Source organism: Leuresthes tenuis, unplaced genomic scaffold (assembly GCF_036924035.1).
Source record: "Leuresthes tenuis unplaced genomic scaffold, fLeuTen1.0.hap1 SCAF_6, whole genome shotgun sequence".
Taxonomy (NCBI): Eukaryota; Metazoa; Chordata; class Actinopteri; order Atheriniformes; family Atherinopsidae; genus Leuresthes; species Leuresthes tenuis.
In genome coordinates, this window is record NW_027325360.1 from 21,319,762 (window position 1) to 21,345,908 (window position 26,147).

Here is a 26,147-nt window from a genome sequence, read left to right on the forward strand (position 1 = left end):
AAACTGGCTTCACATTTTAGATCATCAAATCTGTAATTCTCCTCTTGCATTTTTTCTTAAAAGGTATTGTATGGTACAGCAAGGTTCGACGTGGCACGGCTCTTTCGTGCTTCATTGTCCAGCCAGTATCCCTTCACTGTGGACAAGATCAGTTGTTTTTCTGGGCAGTGTGTGAAGCTGTGGCGTCACAGTTAGGACACACAACTTCAATGTGTTTGTGTGTTTAATACATTAACCAGATTTAGCAGACACTTTCATCCAAAGTGACTTACAAGTGAGGAGTGCAGAACACTAATTGCACTTAAGGAGTCTTAATGATCATTAATAACTGAGCAGTACAGAGCTTACGTCCTGTCAGTCGAGAAACAAAAATGAATCCGTAAATCCATACTTGCGTACAATAAACATGTTGTATGAATTGTACATGTACTAATTCGGAATTAATCAAATATGTGATCTGTGAGCACAAATGAGACATTTGTGATTTGTGTTGAAAAAATCTGTGCCTAACTTTCAAACAACTTCAGTGAGTACCCACTGCTGTGTGTTCTATTTCTGAGGGTATCGGTTGTGTCGTATTATCTACAACGCAAAACCAAAAAAAGGAAACCGAGCTGTATCGAGCGTGTGGTACTATGTAATGGGAATGAGCCATAAATGTCAGCAGAGTTTACTTGCTTGTCTGCAGGCTTGGCTCCATAGTGTACAGTAGAAGCAGCATGACTAAGAATTCTTTAATCTGTTAATGACTGTATCATTTTGAAGTTGAACACTGACAACTTTATTTTAGAAACACACCCAATGTAGAAACTCAGTGGAACAAAAGCCAGTACACCTTTCCTTCATGAGATTCAATATTATCTATCTATGTATTCTTTAATGATATTTTGGGCACTGGTGGCCTCTAGAGTTTCTTTCTGTATATGCAATTTGCTTGAGGGTTCCTGTTCTGCTAACTTTCTCTTTGAGTAGATGATACATAAGATTCAAGGTGAAATACTGTACATAAGAGGGTAATTGGTTTAAACTTTTTCTTTCAACATTTTGACATTTTCACAAGCAATCATAGTCCCATCTCTACATGTCATCTTTCCAAAAGCTTTGCACTGACTTAGTCCCATATGATCACACTCCCACCTCTGTGCTTCACTGTCAGCACAGTTCATTCACTTTGGTACAGGTGGCCAAGTTTGCTTCAAACATGCTGGACCCCATCTGATGAGAGAATCTTCCAGTGTTCTTCCAATATTTATCATCTTTCGTTCTTCCGTGACATTTCCTGAGCTGTCAAAGATACTCTGATTAGCACAATGTCTGTGGTGTCATTTTAGGACAACTGCCAGTGCAGCTCTGATTACTGGTACAATGGTTTGTTCTATGCCTTCTGATTACCGCTGAAACTGGGTTTCTTCTGATTTTCAGTTGGATACTGATCTTCCTGAATCTTTTTCTGTCTTTGTGTAAACTTATAACTGTTTTTGTTTATTTCTGCAGCTTTTCTGGTAATGTTTTTCTATGTGGAGCAGTAATGCAGAAATGCATATAGACACTGCTCATAGGTTAAAAACTGAGAAAGTTCTCTTCAAAGGTTATTTCATGACTGTCTTCATTCAGTTAGGCAGACTGGAACTCATAGATGAACTCAGTTTTTGTGAGCACAGTTTTTCTAACATACATGTATGTTAAATATTACAAGCCCATCCATCTTAGGATCCTTTATCAAAATAGTTTTGAGGAAATACTCTTCTCAACTTAAAAGCAATGCAGTTAAGATTTTGAATCATCAAGTGATACTGCACATGAATGTAATTATTACTGTTCTAAAAGCACAAAAATGTGTGATGTGAGAAGAATTCTTAAAGCTTAAGTAAACACATTTCTAGTTTTCTGACAGCATCTTTTTTAGATGATGATGAGTAAAAATGTAGTAAACAATAACTGCCTTACTCATTATGTCGAGATACAGACGATATTTTAGTTTGATAATATTCTACATGTTGCTGAAATACTTACTGACTTCATGTCAGACTTATAGCTGCACAGAAAGCTCTGATAGACCTAACTTTCAGTATTAAAAAAAATAATGTCAAAAGCTTTTTCCTTCCTGTTTCAGATATTCTTTGCAAAAAGACACATACTGTAAATATGGTATGCCAATAATCTCCAACAACATTTGTCATTTGGTCCTTTTTACAAAGCAACTGCTTGTTTTCCATGTTGTCCAGATAAATTAATAAATTGCACATATTTCATCTCAGTGAGTTAAATATCAAACATGTCAAAAACTATTGCTCAATTCCGGCAATCATGATAAAGCAATGAATGAATGGCGTTTTTTAAAGCTTCTCCATTATTTCACCTATTTCTGTTTTTTCCCCCTTTTTATGCTTTAGTTACATTCATTTGTTTTATGGTAGAGTGTCAAACAGGTGCTTCAGTCAACTTGAGAGGAGATATTAACATGTGGTTTGCAAGAAGGAGAGACCCAGGTTAATCTGCAACAGATGGGCAGAAACAACAGGACATCGAGATCTTGCTCAACACAAATACACACAGTGTCACACAGCCAGCTGCCCTGACAAGTAAACACTGACACTAATAGGACAGGTAAATCAAAACATGTATTTATTGATGGATAATGACAATGCAGAAGCAGTCACCTGGTAGCTCGTGCTCACGTAAGATTTATATCTATTTCATATCAAATTCTTTTGCGAGTTGCAGATGAGGAATCTCATCTCGATTTAATTTCCATGGAGAATTTAAAGAGCCCACATTTCTATCTCCACACACACAAGAATATATCCCCTTGTCTACTCCTTCTTCCACCATGCACAATATCTAATTTGAAATAGAAAAAGGATTTGAAAAGCTTTTAGGCTAATTTTCATGCCTGCATCGAGTTGAAATGACATTACATGTTTTCCAAACAAATTGCTTCACAAACTCATTACTCAATACTTTAACATTCCTCAATGAAAACACACTTTACAAAAGTGGTGCACATTTGGGAGTAAATACATGCACACATACTGGCCTGTAAAGGTGACCTAAAAGAACTTTCGCTACCTAGTCTATAATTGCTCATAAGGTAAGAGAGGTCACTTCGCTGCAATTTGCATGTCACTAAACAAGCCAGGTGACAAATGTAGTGGCACTAAGCGATGTGTGCATGTAGACGGCACACTCGTGGCTTCCCTTTATATTGCAAGGGGTTGTGAGCAAGAGCAGATGAGTTCTGCATCAGGACTGACTGACGCATATGCATACTCATTTTTTTTAAATGCCGACTCAGGCATTTGTATACAAAAATGAATGAGAGAAAAAAATTACATAATTTAACCAGAAATCAGCTTTGTTTGCTCATGACTGAGTTAGAGGTACACATAAGTTGTGTGTGAATTCAGCAAATCAATCTTTCCCTAATTTCAGAGCTGAAGAGGCATTGGCACTGCCAGCCGCCCTCTGAGCTGATAGGACAGGGTTAGGGGATCTTTCCAGGCAGATGGGCAAGAGCCACAGCACATTGCACATGCAAGTTTTCCTCCCATGTCTGGACTAGGCTGATAAGGAAAAAAAGAGCTGGCTAAGGATCAGGGTGAGTAAAACCCCTCTTTCCTTTTATTTTTTATTGCAGCAGTTCATTCGCACTTCATTCATTACAGAATTTCAAGTCTCACTGTCTTATTCACTCTCCTCCCCTGCTCTGTCCCTAACCTGTCTGCTTTACAATTGACCTCTTCCCTCATTTTCCTTTCTTTACATATCATTTCATTCTCTCAGTAACTCAACAGCCTTCAACCTTCCATGTTGCTCTGTCTCGCTCTTGAAAAGGGATTTTATTTCCCCCTTCTCTGTAAACACTGTTAAAAACATCCCATCACCCACTGACTCTCTGGCACTCAACTCTTAATTCTTCCTTCCTATGGGTTTTATTTTCCTCTCGGCTATAGCTGTCAGGCTGTCAGCCAACAGGCATGTTGCTGTATTGCTGTGATGTGAGGACATGTGAAGGATTTGGAGCACTTGGGCGTGGGAGCAACACAATAGAATGACGAAACTAAGACAGAAACAAAATAGGAAATTTAACAATGTGGTTTAATTTAGATTAAGGGTGCTGGAATTTTGGAATTAATAAAATGCATCCATGTGCTTTCTCTATTATGTCATTTGTAAGAGAACATCCACAATTTGGAAGAAGTGACTAATCTTGCCCTCCACACAATTTCTTCCCTCTTCTTCTATGAAATGTTCATTAATCACAGGCTAGAGGGGACATTGATCAGACAACAGGAGAGTTGTTCACTAATTAGCATTCAAGTAGAACTTAATAAACGCTCTAAATCACAACACAATAGAAAATCAATTAGTCTTCTTACACCACAGTATGAACAAAAGATAGGGTCAAAGGAAGCAACTTGAATTAATGGCAAATGTTATATTTGACAACATATAAAATAACAAAATCTTCAATTTTAAAACAACAAAAATTATTCCCAGCCAATTTCCTTTGCATGGTATTGCTCAGCTTGGCTCAACCTTCTCTCGAATTAACAAAAATGAATAAATACATAACTAAAACTGTCTGTGCTTTTCAAGTAATACCACAAGTGGCCACTGAGAAAAGTCAACAAAGCTCAGGTGTGCCATTGTATCCATCTTTCTCATTCATGTTCAGATCACACAGAAATCTCACCCAGTGTTCCCTTACTCATCTGTTATGTTGTAAAGACGTAAACGTAATTAAACCAGGAGCTAACTTCATCCAATGCTCCGTTGCACTGCTACCATTTCACTGCAACTTTAATTGCTTTTCTTCCCCCTATTCCCACCTCACTATCTCGACCTGTTCTATCAATCTTTTCAAGTCACAAGGGAAAATGCCTTCATACAAACATGCAAATATGGGAGTGAAGGCACAATAGTGAATGCAACGAAGAGGACCAGGGTGCTTGCACACAATTTTAGTTTGACATATAGCACTTTGCACACATAAACATGAGTGTCTGCACACATCCCAGGGAATGTGTATTTTGCATCCCAATGTTCACTCATGACCCGGTGTCTGCCCATGAAATGAGTCATGTGTGTCTCTCTCTGCACCTGTGGTGCAAAGCTGTGGTGTGTGAGGTTTTCCCACATTGCTACTCTCATTCAAAGCCTCTCTGTGGTCGAGGCTATCTTTGACTGCCTGTCTTGGCAGCCACAACGGTGAAACACCTGACCCTCTTTAGCACACTCTCACACGCATGTTTACACCTGTAATACACACCCCTTTAAGGATTAGAGTGGTGAAATTGTAGCCCACAATAAAAGTGTACGTGAAATGCCGTAAGGGACAGTGGGAAATGAATCAACACTCTGCATCACTGGCTTTCCACATGCTTCAGTGTGTTACACACTGTTGAACAGAATCTGACCTCTCCTGAGTGAAAAGTAAAAAAAAAAGGTTGTTTCAAACAATCCTCACTCAACCGTGCAGTCTATATTTCTTCCAAACGTTGTGACTTTGTTCTGAGACAGGACAGTCTAAATGTATGGGGGGTTTTTTTGTTGTTTTTTTTTTTGTGATCCTCAAAAAAAATCAAGCAACACAAATGTACCAGCAGTCCTGAAATCATATACGATTTACAGTGCATCGACTCTGCTCCCAGATTAGGTAAGAATTGTTGAGATGTGTGATGAAATTTCACACATGTACAGTGTACATGCCTAAAAAGGCATCTTGCTTTTTCTATGCTCTGTGCCTCATTAGTACGCAAAAAGGCACAGAGCATAGAAAGAAAGAGCAAGTTTATTATAGTTTAATGTAGTTTAATAAATGATTATAACCTTTATACTTATTTTTTAGACATCTGGCACTGAACTTTAGGTTAAATTCAAAGGAATCCAGGCTTTCAGCTAAAATTAATTAAATGTCTTAACAAATTTGCGGCCAAATCTGCTAAGAGTGGCCAGTATTTCTCATTGACTACCATATTAATGGTTTAGCAACCAATCCAGTTGTAACTCAGAATGACCTTAAAGTCACAAGTACACAACCACTCACATTTGAAAAAGCATCCTCTAAAGGGAGCCCATTTTAACAAAACTGACTGTTACAACAAGAGATTTTATATTTCACTGTAGTAGGGCCTGAAAATGCAGGAGCAAGGCAATTCCCATTCAGTTTTCTGTTAATGATCTCCAGCTCGATATGCTCTTTTATGGAATTGTACCAATGTGCCTCTCCCACTTGTAAAGTGACAGGGATAAAGCATCATTACATAAGGTTGCTGGCAGGACTGGGTCTGGTACTCAGCGGTACACCACCTGCCAGCAATCCCACAGAACACGGGGAACACACATCATTACACAGACTTCCTGCATCCTATTTTCTGCACCTCTTTCCATCTGTTCCATCATTCAATTATCTTCACTCAGCTATTTTCCATCTATTATTGTCTTCTTCCATTTTTTTGCTGTTTTCAACCCCTTATTCTCTCTTTCGTTCCTTCGAGGAAACTGATGCATCCTAATTTCATCCTGCCTCTTGGGATCAGGCTGAAGGCGGGCAAAGAGAGCAGTACTGTCTAAGTGTCTAGTTGTCTTCATCGAGTGTATAATCCTCTTCAAGTTCTGAGACACTCAAAAGGAAGACACAGTGTTGTAACATCCATACTGTATGCATGTGCTGTACAAATTATTTGAGGAAAGAAAAATGTTTGTGTGGAAAAAAATATAAAAAAATATGAATATATTATTTACTATCTAAGCTTCACAGCCAGGCCTGCGGTGTGCACCACCATTTCAAAAAATTCAACTGAAATGCCAACAGGCTGCCCTGTGAAACAGAGAATAAAGTAATTGGTCATATAAATGACCTATTGACAATATGCTGATTTTAGTCTGTATCTTTGCTGTCCAATAAATGCTAATGTTCTACATACTTCTTTGGTCAGCTTGAGTGGCCCTTATTTGTACTGTCATCTTTTACAGTAGCTGTGGAGGAAACAGAATTTTTACTGTCGCAACATAGCTTCGCTGTTTCTATTGCAACAGTGGGTAAGGTAAGAATGAAAGAAGTCAAGGGAAATCCTGCAACAGCAGTATTTCTTCTGCAGAGAAAAAAAATCTGACTACATACTGAAATATTGTGCAATAAATTTGGGAAAGACTGAAAATCTCAGGGGCATTTTACATTTTATAGGGCATTTAAGGCATGTGGAAATTATTAAACCAATGCTTGCAAAGATGATTTTATACAGATTTTTTTTCCGTTGAATTTAATGGATTTTGTTTAATTTAAAAACTGCACTTTGAAAGCCAGATTGGAGCACTGCTATAACAACCTTTTTAAATGACAGTCGTCCCTGCAAAGTAGCTACTGCCTTGGTGCAGAGGGTGAACTGGTTTGGTTGGGCTGATAGAGCCAAATGTACATCAGATACAATGCAATGGACAGAAGACAAGAAGAATGAGATTACATGGAAAGAAAAAAGGGAGGAGTAAACTGAGGAGGAGGAGGGGAGCTAGAGGAATACAGAACTGCAAAAGCATTAGACAGACTGAGAGATGGATAGAAGGACAAAAATAGCCCAGTGTGGCCATGCTGTTCACTTTCATTTTCCATGTCCTGGTATCCAATTTACAGTCACGCACCCAGAGGCACACATACTATATTCACACATTTCCTAACATTTTTCCCTAATGTTTCTGACACACACAACTTTGCCCCAAATTGCTCAATCACTCACATAATTTCACACACAACCACAAGTGCACATGCAAAAGCACACACTGAAATACACATCATCTCATTTACTTTTGCAATAAAACTTGTCTATATTCTTTTTGCACCTCCACAATCTTCCTTTTCTCAGTTCCACTCCCACATCCACCCTGTGCTTTTCCAGCTATTGAAAAGATGTACCAAAAGATGCATAGGTAAATGGAGCATGGGTGCTCTTACATACACGTGTACAGATACACCCGCATGCTGCAGCTGATAGAACTCTCCAAGGGGCTGTCCTGTACCTATGCTGAGATTTAAGGCTTCTCATACCATTTAAAGGGATGAGTTTGAGTGATAGATGGTAGGATGTTGGGGGAGATAGAGGGAATTAAAGAGACAGAAGCATTGTGTTGAAGGCTGAGATTCAAGGAAGGAAAAACTGGAGGGGAAAAGAGAAATGAAGAGAGCAATTTGCATTCATATGCCGTTCATTCCTTCAAGGCCCACAGTGACAGAAAGATTCCAACCCATTTTTCACCAGATTTAAAATTAAGGCTTAACGCTACAGCTGATCTTCAAAGGCCCTTCATGCTCTTTGTGAATCACATGCACACATATGTGTTCTTGCACCCAAATGCGTGTGTGCATCATTTTAGCTGAGGGAAAAAACAATACCTCCATTAAGTATCACACTCCTTATCTGTTTCCTCCATCTTGCTGGAAAGCGATTATGCAGTACTCCAGATGAAAGTATCATTGCAACTCTAAATCAAAGGACCAATCATGCATGTGTATTTCCTCCCTTGTTTAATTGTTTTAGGTGCTTGACTGTGTGTGCTTGTGTGTTATTGTGGCTACACATGTGACTTCCAGTGGGTCTTGAAATGTTAAACAAATGAGAGCACAGGGAAACATTCTGAAGGAGGCATTCGGAGGAACTAAAGCTGCCACAGCATGATATAAGATGCCAGTCACAAACAGACTGAAAACAATCCACTATATGAGCTGTAGAAAATAAAGCTCAAGGGATCATGAATACAGTATAGAGTGAAAGACATGTGCTTAAAGAACACCAAGAGGGATGTGAAATATTGCACTGAGACGATGGGGTTGAGAGAAAAAGTAATGAGAGAAAAGGGAAGAAGATCAGCTGCTTGGTGTGAATTCCTTCTCAGCGTGCAAAAACAAAAAAAAAACTATAAGTGAAACTTTGAACGGTTCAAATTTTTCCCAAATTCTTTTTAAAGACTGACAACTGAACAAACTCCTACAAGCTTCAAATAATCAAATGGATGGATGAAATAATCTGAGAACATGTGTGTGGATGGGTGTGTTTGAGGCAGGGAATATGATCAATGACTTGTCCCATTTCCACTCAGTGCAGCAGAGTGCACAGCATCTGCCCAATTTCACAATATTAAAGTGCAAATATTTCGAAGTGCTGGGGTCAAATTTGATGTTTTAACTATTCAAATCTTGGAGATAATTTCATTGGCTAATTATGACAAACTACATGAATATAAAATTGGCGCTTTAACACTTTTTGAATTACATAAAAAAGCCACTAGTATGGTACATGAGCCAGCAGTCGGATTAGTTTATCTCAGCCTACAGGCTGGAAGCAGCAGGAAACTGCTCGCTCGATTAATATGCTTAACACAAACAGATATATATATAAATTACACTGCTTTACAGGGAGTTACCAACTGGAATTTTTTTTTAGCCAACAGCCGGAGTCATAAACTTCCTGGAGTGTTGTCATCACTATGAAGTTGCCAGGCAACCAGCAAAGACTTCCAGCCTTTTTATGATACCTACAGTGAGCTAATCGCCCACTGCCTTTTATTTCATACTTTATAGATGTACAAAGTAGTGCTGACAATTTTCACATTTAAGTCTCTGTAGAAAAGCAAATACTGTTAAATCATCTGTCAAAGTGTGGCATCTTATGCAAGACGATGCTATATGAAAGCATAACGTTGTCTCTGTACCTAGATCTGATGAAAGCAGATATAATGTAACAAAATAAAATTGTACAGCACGTAAAGGAGTAAGATGGAAACTATTCAGAGGCGGTTTCTGATAACTTGTCTCTCTCTCTCTTCATTAGAAGAGATTTCTCTCTTTTATGTTATCAGCCCAATAAATGGGTGCTATCATCTGTCATTCCTGCCATAGATATGACCAAGAGGTTGGAGGTCTGACAATCAGAAATAAACAAGAAACTCTATTTTCCTAAACCTAACCTAAGTGAAAATGAAGACAGCAAAACAATATTAAAGTAGAATGAGTCTAGTATGAAGTCATGTGTGAAAGCTGAAATATAATAATTTATTTTGGCTGTCTGAACATAACTAAACAGCAACTTTTGTTTGTGTTTTTTCTAACATGCAAAAATCTAAAACATGTCTGTTATTTTGACAGATTTACAGATAAAAAAACAGGTCTGAATGTCCATCATTAATTATTTTAGGCTCATCTGAGCTATATTCCTTGCCTCGCTCCGTCACAGACTTTGGTCATGTCATCATGAAGCTATAGTTTATTACAAACACTGCAAAATGTCAGAGCAACTGAATGTCCACAATTTGCTCAATAGTTTGTCTGACAACGTTTATCAGCCAGCTGCAACTCATATCACAGGGCAAGCATGTACCAGCAAGGAAGTCATGAGGAATTGGCAGGTTCAGTGGGAGCAGCAGTTCCAAAGAATGAGAAAACAAATTGCCAAATATTTACATGATATCGGCAGAAGCATAAACATGAGTAAACATGGACATAAATTTGTCTGTTGGTGCATGACGATGAAGAAATTATCACAAAAATATCCATAGCCATATCAAAGATGCTGCTATAATGCCATACAATACGTAATGACTGCCCACGGATCCTCTTCGCAAGTGATGGAGGCCAACTTCTGGGCATATCAGTACAAAGTGATAACAGGTTAAAATGTTCATTTAATGGGCTGATATCATCTGAATCATGTGAAGTGGCAGCACAGAGGTGGGTACTTACTGTATGGTATCTCTGTGACACTGATGGTGGTGGATGGACAAGCAGGAAGGAAACACTGACAGATCAAGAGAGTAATGGCAAACACCAAGGCAGGACAGACCACAAGAGAGAAAGCACTCTGTTCCAGAGCTCTCTCTGATCAAAGCCCTTTCTTGAAAGACTCATCCTGTTACATTCTCTTTCAACACTCCTGATATTTTATTCCCTCCTCTTCATTTAGCTGTCACAGTGCCATACCAGCCCTCAAACACAACAGACCTGTGACAGATTTGCTTACTTGTTTCATAGTGAACAGACACTTCTTGACAAACTTTGTGTCTGATACTTTTAAAAGTAAAAAATCTTTACAGCAATCAATGTGGACACGTAAAATCAGTACAGGATAATCATAAGCAGGCAACAGTGAAATGAAGTCATAAAAAATAATAAAACAGCTTCTGTTTTTATTTGAAGCTTTCAAATGATAGAGGACAAACTACTCTATGCCACTCCAACTATTTTATCTTACTTAGCATTGAGGAAAAAAATTAAATCAGCAAACCACAAAGAGAGAAAACAATAACACTCAATCCTCTCAGTCTGTTGTTTCTGCATGATAAATGGCCTTTTATTTTAAGAAACCTCTATGTGTTGAGTTGGATCAAGAAATGGTTTATGCTAATGCCACATGCTAAACCAAATGCAAAATATTTAAAACCAGTTAGAAAAGAGTGAGGGTATATGACAAGTCAGCCGTTCATACACACAGAAAAAGATAAATCCCACAATTATCAAGACCATATAAATTATTCAGACAACCACATGCTCAGACATGTAGAGACTGCTGTCTACTGTATGCGTCTACTCCAGTGAGTTTGCCTGAGATTTGAAAAGGTGGAACTACCAATGAAGAATTTAACAAGGCTGTGAAATGTATGTAGTCTCCTGTCACACATATTGAAACGTTCATTTTCCCTCCAGACAAGAATGGTTTCATTTATATTCTACGGACATCACAAATGCCTTTGTGTCATTGTGAGACAAAAGAGGGGAGATGGATAATTTCCATACATTTTCATCATCTACTCTGTACATCGACTCTGTTTATCACAGTAACTGAGCTGTTAATAATACACACTGAAAAAGACCATAGTAGAAAATAGCAGGACAAATTGTTATAAAACAGGAATTCTCCACAGAGTGTGACTTTTGTCACCAAGGTGGTGTGAACTAAATCAAACATATAGTTTTAACATGAAGAAATGTCTTTTTTTCATGAAAAATCCAAGCAATTCTTTATAAAATATGAGTTTTAATATAAGAAGATACATTGGCAGGATATCTGGGGTTTAAGGGCCTTTTGGCTATAGGACTTTCAGATAAAACAATTAATTGATGAGATGAAAATTTGAAGAATAACTGTAAATTTAAGATAATTAAGTTCATAATTCTATGACAATATGATTTACTATAGAGGTTTAAAAAAGAAAGAAAATGTAGGATGGAGGCCACTATAATTTAAGGACTAGAGTTTTGTGTCTGACAGTATGTCACTGACCATGGTGCTGATTTTTAAACTCAGACTAATCTGACTGCATTTCACTGCACTGTTACAGTGGCACCCATTTTTGTAGCTTCAATTCAATATAAACAACTGCTTGATTGATTACAAATGCCTCTGTAACATTACGGCAGCAGCTCTTAGATGATTACATAACCTCTCATTTTAGTCTCCTGCGCTCAGTATTTCTTTCCCATACACGCCTCACACCTCAACATGTAATTTACTTATTTTAACAGCTTTGACAGTTCTTTACAAAAGTGAGTCAATGAAAACATATTGATTTATTTTATTGATTAATTGATGACCTATTCATTGGCTTGCTATCAATTACAAATTAAGGGATCCTTGAATGTATGAATATTCAATTAAGTGTTAAGATGACCACAACTGTTTTATAGTGATTGATTACAGATTGACAGCTGTAAAACTACAGATTTGAGAAGGTAAACACACTGAATATCACAATTGTAAAAGTACTGCAGCTGAGCAAATCCAATTTACAGGTATGACTCTACATGTAGCTGTCATCTCTGAAAAAAATTACAAGGTATTCAAAATTCAGTTTGGCTGTCTTTTTGTACATGGTACCAATGTAAAAAAAAATAAAAATAAAAGTATTCTGCTGTGTTTAAAATATGAAATTAATAACTCATACGATCAACTCCTGAGATGGAGATTTTGGAGAACTTTGGAGAAGATATGCAGCCATGGAAGGTATGAATTTTTCATGATTCCTATGCACATCTAGTGGCTAGCATTCATGCCACTAACCTATCACTCAAAGCCCTGAAATGCTTCTGGAGCCAGCCTCAAGCACCCATTCACGAAAAAGCTATTTTTAGCTTCATTATTGGCTTCATTAGGTACGCTCCTATACAACTCAACCACCTTTTGGAGCAACTGGAAGGGTCATGAAAGATCTATTAAAGGTCATGAAAAAGAATTCAGGTTTGAGGTGTTTTTGCATTGGTTTCAGCCCTTAGATGGTCATCTTTATTATAGTCAATGAGTACCAATCAACTGAGCTGATGAATTGAAGTAAGGGGGGGTGACACATAGTTCGTAGTTATTGCTAATACAGAGAAAGGCACTCTCCCTTTTATTGAAAGAATATGAGAATCATCACTACTTTTGCACATCAAAAGCATCTTGAAAGAAGAGATGATTTGGAAAAGGACAGGAACTTTAGAAACATCACAAGCACATGATTGGTTAAACACTAACCATTAATATCAATGACGTGCTTTAAATGGAGCCAGTCAGTGAACAGAAACCACCACTGCGGACCATCAGCATACTTAAAACTCACCAACAGCTGGGAATGTGGGACTCTTTGGCCACAAATAGGTATATTGGAACCTGCCAAGATTAATTATGTGCTGATTGAAACTTGTGAATCTTGGAAGAATCCAACTTTCTTACAATACAATCAAATCATATTCACTCCGGTGAAATTAGTGGAAATAATTTCCATGGAATAAATTCATACAGCTAAGAAATCATATATAACACATTAACAGTTTCCTGTCTTGCAGCTATATGAATCAACTGCTGGTTTGTTTAATACTTAATGGCCATGAAAGTGGTATCAGTCTTTTCATCTAGCTCTAAATTAAACAGTGGGTAAGTATTTTTTCAATCACATAGTTATGCGGATGAAACATTATATATTATATATATATATCATTATATATTAATGGGAAATATAGCAGTTCTCACTGATAATATTAGTGTGTTTATAAGTTGTGAATAAATGATCTGGGATGCTACTGGTGAATTATTTCTAAGGTTCTGCAGTACTTAGTATGTTGAGAGAAACGTACAGTGACCTTTGAAAACACATTCAACAAGCAATATATGCAGAAATGCACACAATAAATTCTCCCAACACCATTATCACACTTTCTATGTAGAGTTCCTGAAGTGTATCAGGATGATTCATGACATATGGTGCTCAGATATAATCAAACAGCCCCCAATCACTTGCATATGTTCCCACCTGAAAGCTTACCAGCCTAAGGTCAATGGTCAAAGTTCATAACTTTCCTGCCAGTGTCAATGGTACTGTGAGTGGGAGCTGCATTTGAATAGATATGTAACTTGCATTTAGTCTGTATTTCACTGATGCTTGTACCATTGCTAGAGGTGCTTGTCAAATCATGTTTGCTCTGAAACTGCAGGTACTTTCAGCATCAGTTCTCATACATTATTCAGCAGCCAAACTGGTTGGTAGAATCATTCTGTTCCATTGATTCAGGACAAATATATTTGAACAGCAAGTGAGAAATGCATGATATTTTGTTACCTCAGACTGGTTTCATGTTGAAACATATAAATACTTTAGAAAGAAATTAGTAAAATACAAATTTATTTTATTTCCCATGATATTGTGTGGAGGGGTGCCAAATAGAAAATAAAGAAGTCTTTGTGTGCCTGGTTAAAGGAATGATGTGTTAATTGGCAGCTTATATTCTTGTTTCAGCTCATTATGGAGATAATGCTTTAATTGAAATCTCACAAATGCTTGGATAATTGAGACACAAAAAATAAGCACTGACAGATCCTATAACTCTGAGGACTGTTTCAAGAGGAGCAAGGATTAAGGGGATGGAGAAAGGTCCTTCCCTTAAGCCTATGTATGACAACGCAGTGCCTACCCCACTTCTATTCAACAGTCAAGAAGGAAGGGTGTGGTGATTTAGGAGAAACATAATAAATGCAATGACCTTCCAATGCACTGCAAAAAACAATTAGACAATTTCCTGGAACACCAGATGAGTGGTGAGATCAAGGATTGGTGACTGTATGCATCTCTGCTTTCCCAGTTTATGATTTATTGATGTAGTGTGCAAATGAAGTACAATGCGTGTTATACAAAAAGAAAACAGTACAGTATTCAGAAGAGCCCACTCATACCCTTGATATAGATTAGACACCTACAAGAAATTATAGATGAGTTTTGCACGACATGAAATCTTTTGGTTTCATGCATTCTCACACCAAGGATTTGTGTGTACAACATTTTCACACAGAAAGACAAAAAAGTCCTTGGATTTTGGATTAGTTCATTTTCACAACACTATATGTGCTGGGATCTATTGTATCTACTATAAATACAAAAATGGGTGGTGCCATCTATAGGTGAAAGCATGCACTTTGCTCTGTGATTACAATGTTAATTGTCTAAACTTAAATTAAGAATAGCAGATTTGAACGAATAACACCGTGTTAAATGGCTTCGTAAGAGGTAATAACATTTTATGAGTGTGGAAGAGAAATAGAGATATGAGATACCAAAAAGAGGAACATGCCAAAAACATGATGAAAGAGAAAGCCAAACAGACAGGCGAGACATCACAGAGAAAAGATGCAAACGAGAGACGAGACACAAGGCTGAAAATAGAATACTTCAATAGAATACTTGAAGACAATCAGAAAAAAAAGGTTTTATTTTTAGGCTGCACTGTCTGTACACAACTATTGAGCAGTGCAACAAATTTGTGAAAACTGTTGGATGTCCCAAGAAGGTGATGAGATATTAAGTCAAATTGAAATGTAAGGTGAAGACAACTCAACATAGTGATGATCAAAATAGATTTTTTTAAAAAGCACTCAAAATGCAGAAGGAGAAATCAGCTCCTGAAGAGGTCATTTTTTAATCAAAGAAACACCTTAAATTAAACTTCATGCAATTGTCTTTTTTAGAATGATTCTGAACCAAGTCTCGATTTGAGTAGAGTTCTCTTGAGCTTTGTGGTGATGACGAAGGATGGAAAATGTTCTTATTTGCAGAAAATGTGGTCAAAAATGGTAATGTAAAGACACAACAACATTGTTATTTTTGGGATTAAACTTACCTCTCAAAATTTACACCCTTATGGTAAGTTCCACAGCACGTGTTACCGGCCACACTTTGAGTGTCCTCAAACACCCACGCACACAGACTCGATGTACGTTCAATCAAGGTGTACAATTACATTAATTTATCCAGGCTATACAAATGCAAATGCAAGAGCCATGAGCCAAGGCACTCTGGTTGTGTGGTTCAACATCACAGCAACACTGTTTTGTGAGATACTTTGATAAAGCCAGATCAAAGGAGAATGAAGAGGCATTCAAGACCTCTAACAATAGATCTTCTTACTGTGTGCCTGTAACTGGCTTATAAAAGCACACAAATGCATAAAGATGGGCTTTTAAGCAACAAATGTCTGTAAGTGAGCATTGAAAAGAGACTGTAGATTTACAGAAGCTATAAAACACATAAACATAGATGCATTCTGACACAAAGATGAATAAACACTCATTCACATAGTAGACACTTCTGCTCAAGTATTTAAAGTGACAGCCTGTCGATGAAACCTGCCTGACTATAGCAATATACAAAAATCTAAAATAAAGCTCCTTAGTCCTGTCCATCTTCTCCAATTAAACAATCCTGTTCACCAGTTCCAACAAACCCTTTTCCCCCTCCTTATCTCCATCTTTACCCTTTGTGTAACTCTCTTGCTATTTTTAAATTTGGACCCCTGTAATGCCCTTTTATTTCTGTCCATCTTTTCATGCCTTTGTTTTTTTGTTCTTTTTTGGTCTCATATTGAATATTGAATATTAGCATTTTCTTTCTCAGAACACTTTCCTTGACACCCCCTCTTTTATTTCTGTCCTACTCTCTTTGTATCACTCTAGAATGGTGCCCCGCTTTTCCCTGTCTCCATTTTTATCCTCCACTCATTGCGCATCCCCATACTTCCAAACCGTTAAGCACCCCCCTTTGACAGTGTTATGCTGGCAGCTTTGCCCTACTTCTCTTTAATTTCAGCAGCTTTACTCCCACTATTCCCTCTTAATGACTGCCTTATGTTCACTGATTTATGTACTAATTGCACAAGAAGGAAACCAGAGATGTGGCATAAGCATCTTCAGCATTTTGTATCCTCATTCATCTTTACCTTTGGAAAGCCGTGGGATAAGAGGAAGGCTGCCTGGCATATTTTACCACATCTCCCTGGGCAGCTATTTTTCCCTCACTCTCAATATCCCTTCTCTTGTGATAGTTTTTCTTTTTTTTTTTTACCTTTAGCAGGCGCACAGATGGCAGGAAGGCTGCGTGGCACAGTTTTCTGATGGTCCAATTGAGTGGCCGTGGTGTGTCCAGCTGGTTCATGGTGTCCACTCTTCACACTGCAGCCACTGGTGCCCAGTGGCTTTTCCAGGATTAATGCTGCCCCACTAAGGGGGCAAAAATGGGAGAGGGTCTCCAACTCCAACTGCCAAAAAGCACGCAAGTCCCAGAGCATGACCTTCCACGCACAACCATCACAAATCGCTGTCACCACCTTGAAGCCTTTACTTCCCCAAGCAGATGAAGCGCTCACCCTTTTCCTCTCCTTCTCCCCTCCTCTCCTCTACAGCCTCCACAAATCCAAAGATTCCAAGGCAAGTCAAACCTAGCGCACCAGCAGCATCTGATTCCTCTTCTGCAAGTGGCTGAAGTGTGCTCAGCTTTGGCGCGGAAAAAAAAAGAGTCTACAGTATTTCTCCAATCAACATAGCAGAGCGCAACAATGCACAATGAGGATTAGAGTATTGTGACAAAGAAGCAGGTAGAGAAAGAAAAAGTGGGAAAGAAAAGGAGGAGAGATGGAGATGTGGAGAGGAAAGACGAGCAGTGCAGTGCAGTGTAGCACAGAGAGGAGAGGAGCAAAGAGGAAAGGAGCGCAGCGCAGAGCGCATAAGCAGAGCTGTGACTTAGATTTGAGGCTGCATGCACACTTCTGTCTTCAAGATGAAGACAGAGAGAACAGAAGAGAGAGAAAGAGACAGAGAGGAGGGAGGAAAGATGAAATCATTAGATCCAGTACAACTGCTGAACCAGGTGAAATTGAGATTATGAGGATAGGATGCAGTTAAAAAAGACTGTTTCTGTGCATGGGGGAAAAAAGGATGGATAGAGAGACGGAGGGAGGAGGCAAGATGGAGAGAATGGGAGGAGAAAGAAAAGATGTGATGAGATGCTGCGATGGTCGTATGGGAAATGTGTGAAGCGGAGTCAGACGGTGACTGAAGATGGAAGCCCATTAAAGTTGGTGCAGTGGCAACGAACAGGAAAGTGACCTACTTATAAATCTGCATGCAAAATCATTATGAAGTGATTTAAAAAAAAAAGAAAAACACTTGAGACAGGGTGATGAGGTGAACGTCAAAATGTATCAACTCACCTTAATGCCTTCAAGGATCCCTGCCTGCCCCTCACACATTTGATTGTATCAAGTGATGAAAGTTATATTGTATGCGCACAAATATTGCACTGTAATTAAAATGTTATCAGTACAATGCACTTTGTCCATTCTATGATTTTTTTTGTCTCTTTGCCCAAAGTAGCAAATTTTCAAAATAAATGGACTCAAAGTGATCTTGTTTGTTCCCAAATGGAGAAAAATGTAGACAATGCCGGTCTGTAATATCTTTGTCAAGAAATACATACAATATGTTTCAGTTGATTAACTGAAATGCAACTGTTACTTTAGAGATTAGAGCTGTTAGTATAACAATGGTTTACCCTTACAATTTGTCTCAGACTTTCGCAACCACAATTTCAATTCAGCCAATCAGCAGCTAATCAGGTCAGCATTATGTTAAACGTTTTTTTTCCCAACTATTACTCCTGAATTGTATACTTGTATTACAGGCAAATTTATTATTCTATTTTTTTCTATTTTTTTCTATTTCTATTCTAAGAACCATAAAAGAGCTGTCGTAATCGGAAGAATGTCCTCAATGGTCAGCTTTATCAGTAAACTACAGTTCTTGTAGACTTGAATGCTTGATTGTAAGGCACATCACTGATGATGTAAAATTCAAAGAGGCCATTTATGCTTGATTGATCTTTATTGGCCTTTATTTCTGTTCTGAGTGACTCAGAGTGTTTGTTTCCTGCTAAGTACTGGTACACAAGACTAAAACAACCAAATATTTGTCCATACAAAAGATATGAACAGTCTCTGACCACTTATTTCCCATTTAAACTGACCAAAAAGGGACACACTGTGATCATCAGTTACAGAATTAAAAGCTTTCATGCTTTCATAAGAGTTCATGGCAAAATTATGATGACTATTTTTAGATATGTGAGCCTTAAAATGGCTCATATCTATGACACAAAGAATTGAGCAACCTCAAGCATAAAATATTTTTGAAAACCTGTATCAAACATACATAACTCAATTGAAACATTAAATGTGCAAACAAAATGAAAACTCATTATTTTTAATATGGACATGAAAAAGATTTGTGCTTAGAATGAAGAGCGCAAAGTAGGAAAATGAAGATTACAAATAAAAAACCCTCGTTCTGCCACAGTTACTCTGGAAATAAAATACCAAAGGAGTCTGTTTCTTTCCCTTAGTAGAATTAAGAGCATTAAGAATTAAGAGGCAGCATCTTACTGGCATATTTCAAGTGTATTACTTTTTATTCTATCAGTGAACACCATAATTACTCTTTTGAGTCACCACCTCCCAGTTCTTGGTGTTGACATTAAGAGCATCCACCTCACTGAATACTGGCTCGCTCGAGGGCTGCATGGACCTGAGAAATCAGTCAACAATACATGCTCTGTGTGTCAAGGAAGGGGGCGGGGGGGGGGGGGGGGGGGGGGGGTGGTAAGATCCTGCCCTTTCCCCTACCCTCCAGTGAACACTTTTCCATCTGACACCATACATTCTTTCAGGAAACGCAGCTCATTACATTGCCTGCACTGCCTGTGTCCTTACCCTAGATGGCAACCATCTAATGTACAATATCCACCTCAGCCTTAGCCATTTAACCAAACAGACATGAAACATTTGGGTAATTAAACATAATCATTATCAAAATATAATCTGCTTTATTACAGTTAAATCAGGATCTGTGCCTTTTTCTTTAGCGTGAGGAAGAGGAGTCTGCATCATCTCCCTGGAAAAAGGCAAACATACACACTTCTACCAGAAGAGGGTGCCTATTCAACACACACACAATGCAGTGTCTTGGTTGTTTTGTCATCTCCCTCTTCATGGCTTAACTAATTATCACAATGTTGAAGGGTATTAAAACTTTGGCAATAAACAAGACCAGACAAGCCGAGATTTAATTCACAGTCATTCATTTCCCACAGTGGGAACTTAACTTGGCAGGTGAAGGAGGCAATTTACAGTGAATTATTTAAGTGCTGCAGTGTGTGAGCTTATATCAGATGAGAAAGGCTAAATAAAAGGTGTTAAATAATTGTCTCTCACATATTCAGATAAAATTGATATGCAAGAACCAGTCTCCTTTTCGAGGTGAATGATGTTTTACACAAAAATAAACAGAACACAACACTGACTTGAACAGATAGCAACTTGTTCACAAAGCATGATTGTGGTGCCTGTTGAAGAAAGTCTTTTTCAGTGTTTGGATTTATGATTTATGTGGTATAATTGGTATAATTGAATAACAGGCATGTGTTAATGTGTGTCCATGAGTGCATGTCTGAATCATTTTCTCACGACTCACGAGTAGTCATGATCTGCTGACAGTGTGGGAGCACATTCACATGCACTAACGCTATGTGGGAGTTCTGTAGTGCGTTTTCTTTCTGTGCTACAGGTGGGCCTTGTAACATTACCTATCTGCACTGTGACAGAAGTGCTAATAAAGCCATTTCCACCTGTCAATCGAGCAAAGATCTCTCGAGAAACTGATCACTCATTGAAAATGTGAATTGTCTCTGCAGGAATTATATCAGTACTGTGGGTCAAAGAATGAGGATCAGTGAGTGGGCCACCCTTGAGAGAAGACTGAGACAGATTACTAATATGTTATCTTATACATTCCAAAGGAGGACTTCAACAATATGATTATATATTTTTTTCAGAATGAAATGTTCTATTAATAAGGTTACAACTGAGATAAGAACAAAGCCCTCGGCGAAAAAAACTGTCAAGTTTGGTGTGTGGAAATGCTGCTCAAGTGAAGATTTCTTGCTCAAAGTGTTAGAAAACACGTGCTGAAAAACAGCTTTTAAATTGTGCATATCCAAAATTTCCAAAAGTTGATTCTGACAATTATTCTTTGTATCACAGATTTTTAGGAACTTTTCATTGACATATGCAAGTTATTACATACTTAAATTTGCCCTAATTTGTATACATTACCAGGAGACAAAGTATAGTAAGAAACATAAATAAAAACATTTGGATGTTTGCTTTTAACGAGTCTGAAAGAAAAAAAATATCAGTTAAACAAAATAGCCAAAAGAAAAAAAATGAAAATAAATGGTTTAGCTTGTAGTATCCCAAGTTCTGGGATTGTTGTCACAAACATGTCATGAAACTAAACCATGTGAGAAATAAGTAGAGCAAAACCTTGGCGTACCTATATGTGTGCCCTGGAGCTAAGCATATGGCTCTATAAATCAGGATCTCACCACTTTGCATCAGTACAGCAGGTTTTATTGGAGCAAAGGATCACATTTGTGTAGGAACACAGATATTTGATCCTACTTTAAGAAGCAGTTACTGTAATGGCATCCATGAAAGGATAACAAAGCAGGTTTTTCCTTTTTTGCTGCAGCAATAGTCCATCCATCCATCTATTTTCCATCAGGTCGCGGGGGGACTGGAGCCTATCCCAGCGGTCATCGGGCGAGAGGCAGGGTACACCCTGGACAGGTTACCAGGCCATCACAGTCCATCTTTCAATGAAGGTAAAACTGATGACCATATTTGCCTCTGAGTCTCATCGTGGTTTAAAAAAGGTTTCAAATGGCACAGTGCTGTAATCTGCTACAGTTGACAGAATCCATAAACTGGACACATGCAGAAAATGACATGGTCAGGATTTTAGTTAATCAAGTAACTGGAGCTAAGTGTTAACAAAAGTGTTTGTGGTAGATTGATGATCCCCAAAAGCCTTTATCTAATTTGGTTTCCTCTCCCTCTGTGTGACGCTCTTACCCTGGAGGATTCTCTGTGACAGTTCAATATCTCCCTTCATATGCATATAAACACATGTATGCACAAACATACCCCCACACCCACTCCGACCCCCTACTTCCCTCACCCTGAAGAGGCAGGAAGGCTTCTGCTGAGTCGGGTGTACTCCTCCATCTGGAGAGAAGCAGCGATTATTAGGCTGTGGGATGGAACCACAGGAACACAGACTGTTTGCAGAAATGCTCGCATACAATGACGATCAAAATATGTCTTTGACAGCTTTTCATAATTCTCCTTCAATCACGATCAGCCTCTGGGATACATTCAGAGCTGTATTAAGATGCTTAGTAAAAACTCTATGTAACAAGTCCTCACCATTATTAACTAGATTTGAAGAAGTTTTCGTATATCTGTGTTAACATTACTGAAATCACCTCTGTATTTTTCATCTCTGACATTCAGTCCTCAAGGAGCTTTACTTAATGCTGTTAGTTGTCAAATAGCAGCATCATTGGCTTAGTCACAGGTAACAGATTAGGAAGATGCACTAATTAAAAATAATATCCTACAGGTATTGCTTGTTCGTGTTGCAAGTTCTTCATTTATGACAGCTTACTATAATGCTGTTGGTAAGATTTATTATAATTGGTAAGGTTTATTATTTAGATCCATCAGCCTGACAAATCTTACCTGCTAAATCAAATTTACCTCAACCATTGTCAACACTTGAATAATGGTGTAATAATAATGTAATTATTCAATTTGATGCTGATCTGATCTTTGATGTGATCTCAAGATCACAAGTTGATTATTGTATTTTCTTGAGCTAACACAGCTAATTCTTGTGAGACAACTTAATTAAATTTTTGTTTGAAAAGTTTTGTTTTCTTGATATGACATGAGAAAATGAGCATAGCTTCTCAAGATCACAAGATGAGTATGACTGGTTAAAAATGAGTGGTTCCTGTGTTAACATCCCATTTCATCATTAATGATTGATCTCATAACAATTTGGAAATATATAACATAAAGTGAAGGCATGCATGTGTAATTTCGTTTTCTGCAGAGAGTTTAGTAAAAGCCTGCACTTGAGCACAGACAGAGGCATATGTGTGTGTAAATAAGAGGGACTCTAATCAACTCTGCAATGCTTCAGCCAGGAGATGGCCTTCCACAATATCATCCTCAGAACCTTAATGAATTACCAAGACTTGTGGTATATTCACGGTTAGCAATAACTAGTACCAACCAGTCTCAGAGGATGAAAAAATCCTTCACTGGCAAAAAAGTTTTGAAGAGCATATTAGAAGCCTGATTCTAATAGCCCCACTCAGACTTTCGAGGTAGCTGAATTCTTTTTAGGATATTTGCAAGATGATCGTGCCAGGGTAAAAACAATGAGTTTGTTTCTAATAGTCATTACCTCATGAATTATAGACTTATCAACTTTCTATATAGGCAGCTATTTGTAAAATTTAGCTCTGACAATGGTTAACAATGGTAACTCCTGAATTGTTTAGATCAGATGCTGCTATACCATCCATCCATCCATTTTCTATACCGTCAATCCGTCAGTCGGGTAGCGGGTAGGCTGGCCAGTCCATCACAGATGCTGCTATACCATTAGTTGCATATGAACTGGAGACAATTTTATCATTAAAGTATCAGCCAAAAGTGCTACCAATAAATGGGGTAAACTTGAAATCGTCTGAACACTTTCAAACGTACCCTGAGCTACTCGGCAGGACCCTGGTTGCAGAATACTTGACCAGCTCTTTACCCTCCTGGGGAGACTGGAAATTACATGGAGGTTTGCCCAACCAGTCTTTAGGTCTTTTGGGGACCTTGAGTAGGCTTCAGTAAGCAGTCAGTAAGACAGACTCAGTCTGACTCAGTCTGGTCCTCACTCAGAAGAGAGTGGATTGCCCACTCCAAGTGAAGAATGAGTCACTGCCTCAAGTAGAGGAGTTTAGGTATCTCAGAAATCCCTGAGATACCTAAACTCCTCTAGTGGGAGTGAAATAAACTGGAAGATTGACAGGCAGATTGGGGCAGCATCTGCAGTTATGTGGATTCTGTACTAGTCTGCTGTGTTGAAGAAAGCTGAGCCATAAGGCATAACTGTTGATTTACAAGTTGATTTATGTTTCAAATAATATAATACATGTTAAATAACTTGGTAATCAAGGAGGAACACTGAATAGTCACAGTTAATCTGGATCGAAAGGAACCGTGTGGAGCGGTTAGGGTATCATACCCGGATTCCTTCTGGACATCTGCCTGAAATTGCCACAAAATTCATATCTCTTGGCTGGCTTTGGAATCAGAATAAGCAAAGAAAAAGATTGCTAAGAAAGAGGGTCATAAGATTACACGGATATGAGAAAGATACAATATATCAAGGGTTTGTGAACAATTGATGAGAGTAAAGAGCCAGAGACAAGACTCGAAGTAGAAAGGTAAATGCAGAAACTTTAGAGTCACTGAACAAAATAACTGATATTGTCTTTAATTCAGATGAATTTAACCTTTTAGTTTAGCACTTAATATATCATGATGTGTTGTAGTTTGAAAAAGAAACAGCAAGTCGCTCCTCTGTTCTCTGGAACAGCAGTTATTTATGTTGCATTTGTCATTTTCTGTACTGGAATGTGTTAAAACCACAATTATCAAAGATCCAGCATATTCACCATAATGACAAGAAATACAATCCTTACTTTGTCTTTTTGTAGCTGTAGCTTGTATCTGGTTGTATCATGTAAAAATCTTACTAAATTATAAGTATGAGCACTAACATGTAAATGGCTGCATCTACCCAGAAGCCCTACTCTGTATTTACAAGCATATCACATGACAAATGAGGGTGAATTAAAGTAAATTCTTTCAGCACCACAACCACTTCAAATGTGTTCAGGTTACAACAGAGAACACGAGAGTTCAGGCATTAAAATAAACTGAGCAGTGTGTAGGTGTATGTAAATTGCAAGGAAGCATTTGTACACCAGGAGTTGTATTTATGTGTATGGGTATCTTTGGTTGTAGCTAAAAAGCAACTTCAAACTGTGCCAGAACTGAAAAAGAGGTGACAGCACACAGTATAACACTCTGTCCCCGTTACTGGCAATGAATAATGTCTAAGTATTGGTTGTCTTTGGAGGTAGTCATATTGTGGGACTGCAGTATGTCCTTTAGAGGGTCTAGGCTGTGTTGAAAAATAAAGATAGTCATACCAAATTTTGACTTACAAGCTTTTTTAGAATTTTACACACTGTTTTTGCCTTATCTTTGCACACATTTCAACAAAACATTCCACCTATTTCCTTTTTTTCCTAACAATATACAAAGAAACAAGGGTTGGCTCCAGATTTCTCCACAGTACTGTACATTTGGGGAGGATTATTGTGTATTTCTCTGTTCTTTTTGATGAAGCAAGGAAGTGTGGCAAAAGGACATTTCTGCTGTTCCTATGAACCACACCAGTCTGATACTGACTCAGAGCACAGGATTAAAGAGAAAAGTATGAAGGCAAAAGTGAGAAAAAGATGAGGGCTTACAAGAGTACATGGCAGAGAGAAATGAAGAGTGCAACCATTTGCGGTAAACATTTTGGTATACTCATTTCAAGCATATTACGCCACAGAAGAGCTACTTTGTCTAATGCGGCTGCATAAATGGTGCTTGACTGGATCAAACCATCATATAGGTTTGCCATTTGATGATCTAAATCTAACTCTTGGAAAGGAACTGTTCCATTTGGTCTAAAATAACATTAACTGTCTATATGTTATTTTGATTAAAAAATATCTAAAACACTAAATATTCTAAACAAATTCCAGTTGACGTACATGTAGCACAAAGTCATTTAGAATTTTAGAAGCACAAATATTAAAGTAGAGTACTAACAATAATGGTATAT

At 38.0% G+C, this 26,147-nt stretch overlaps 1 protein-coding gene across 6 annotated transcripts in view; it reads right to left on the reverse strand.

The window, feature by feature from the left end:
* Window positions 1-18,289, reverse strand: part of trpm3 (transient receptor potential cation channel, subfamily M, member 3) — a 105,391-nt gene extending 87,102 nt beyond the window's left edge. For all 6 annotated transcript variants that reach the window (XM_072388169.1, XM_072388165.1, XM_072388168.1 and 3 more), the window contains exon 1: window positions 17,353-18,289. In XM_072388169.1, coding sequence (XP_072244270.1) covers window positions 17,353-17,442 — 90 coding nt within the window. In that variant the 5' untranslated portion in view covers window positions 17,443-18,289. The remainder of the gene's footprint in view (window positions 1-17,352) is intronic.
* Window positions 18,290-26,147: the final 7,858 nt, after the last annotated feature.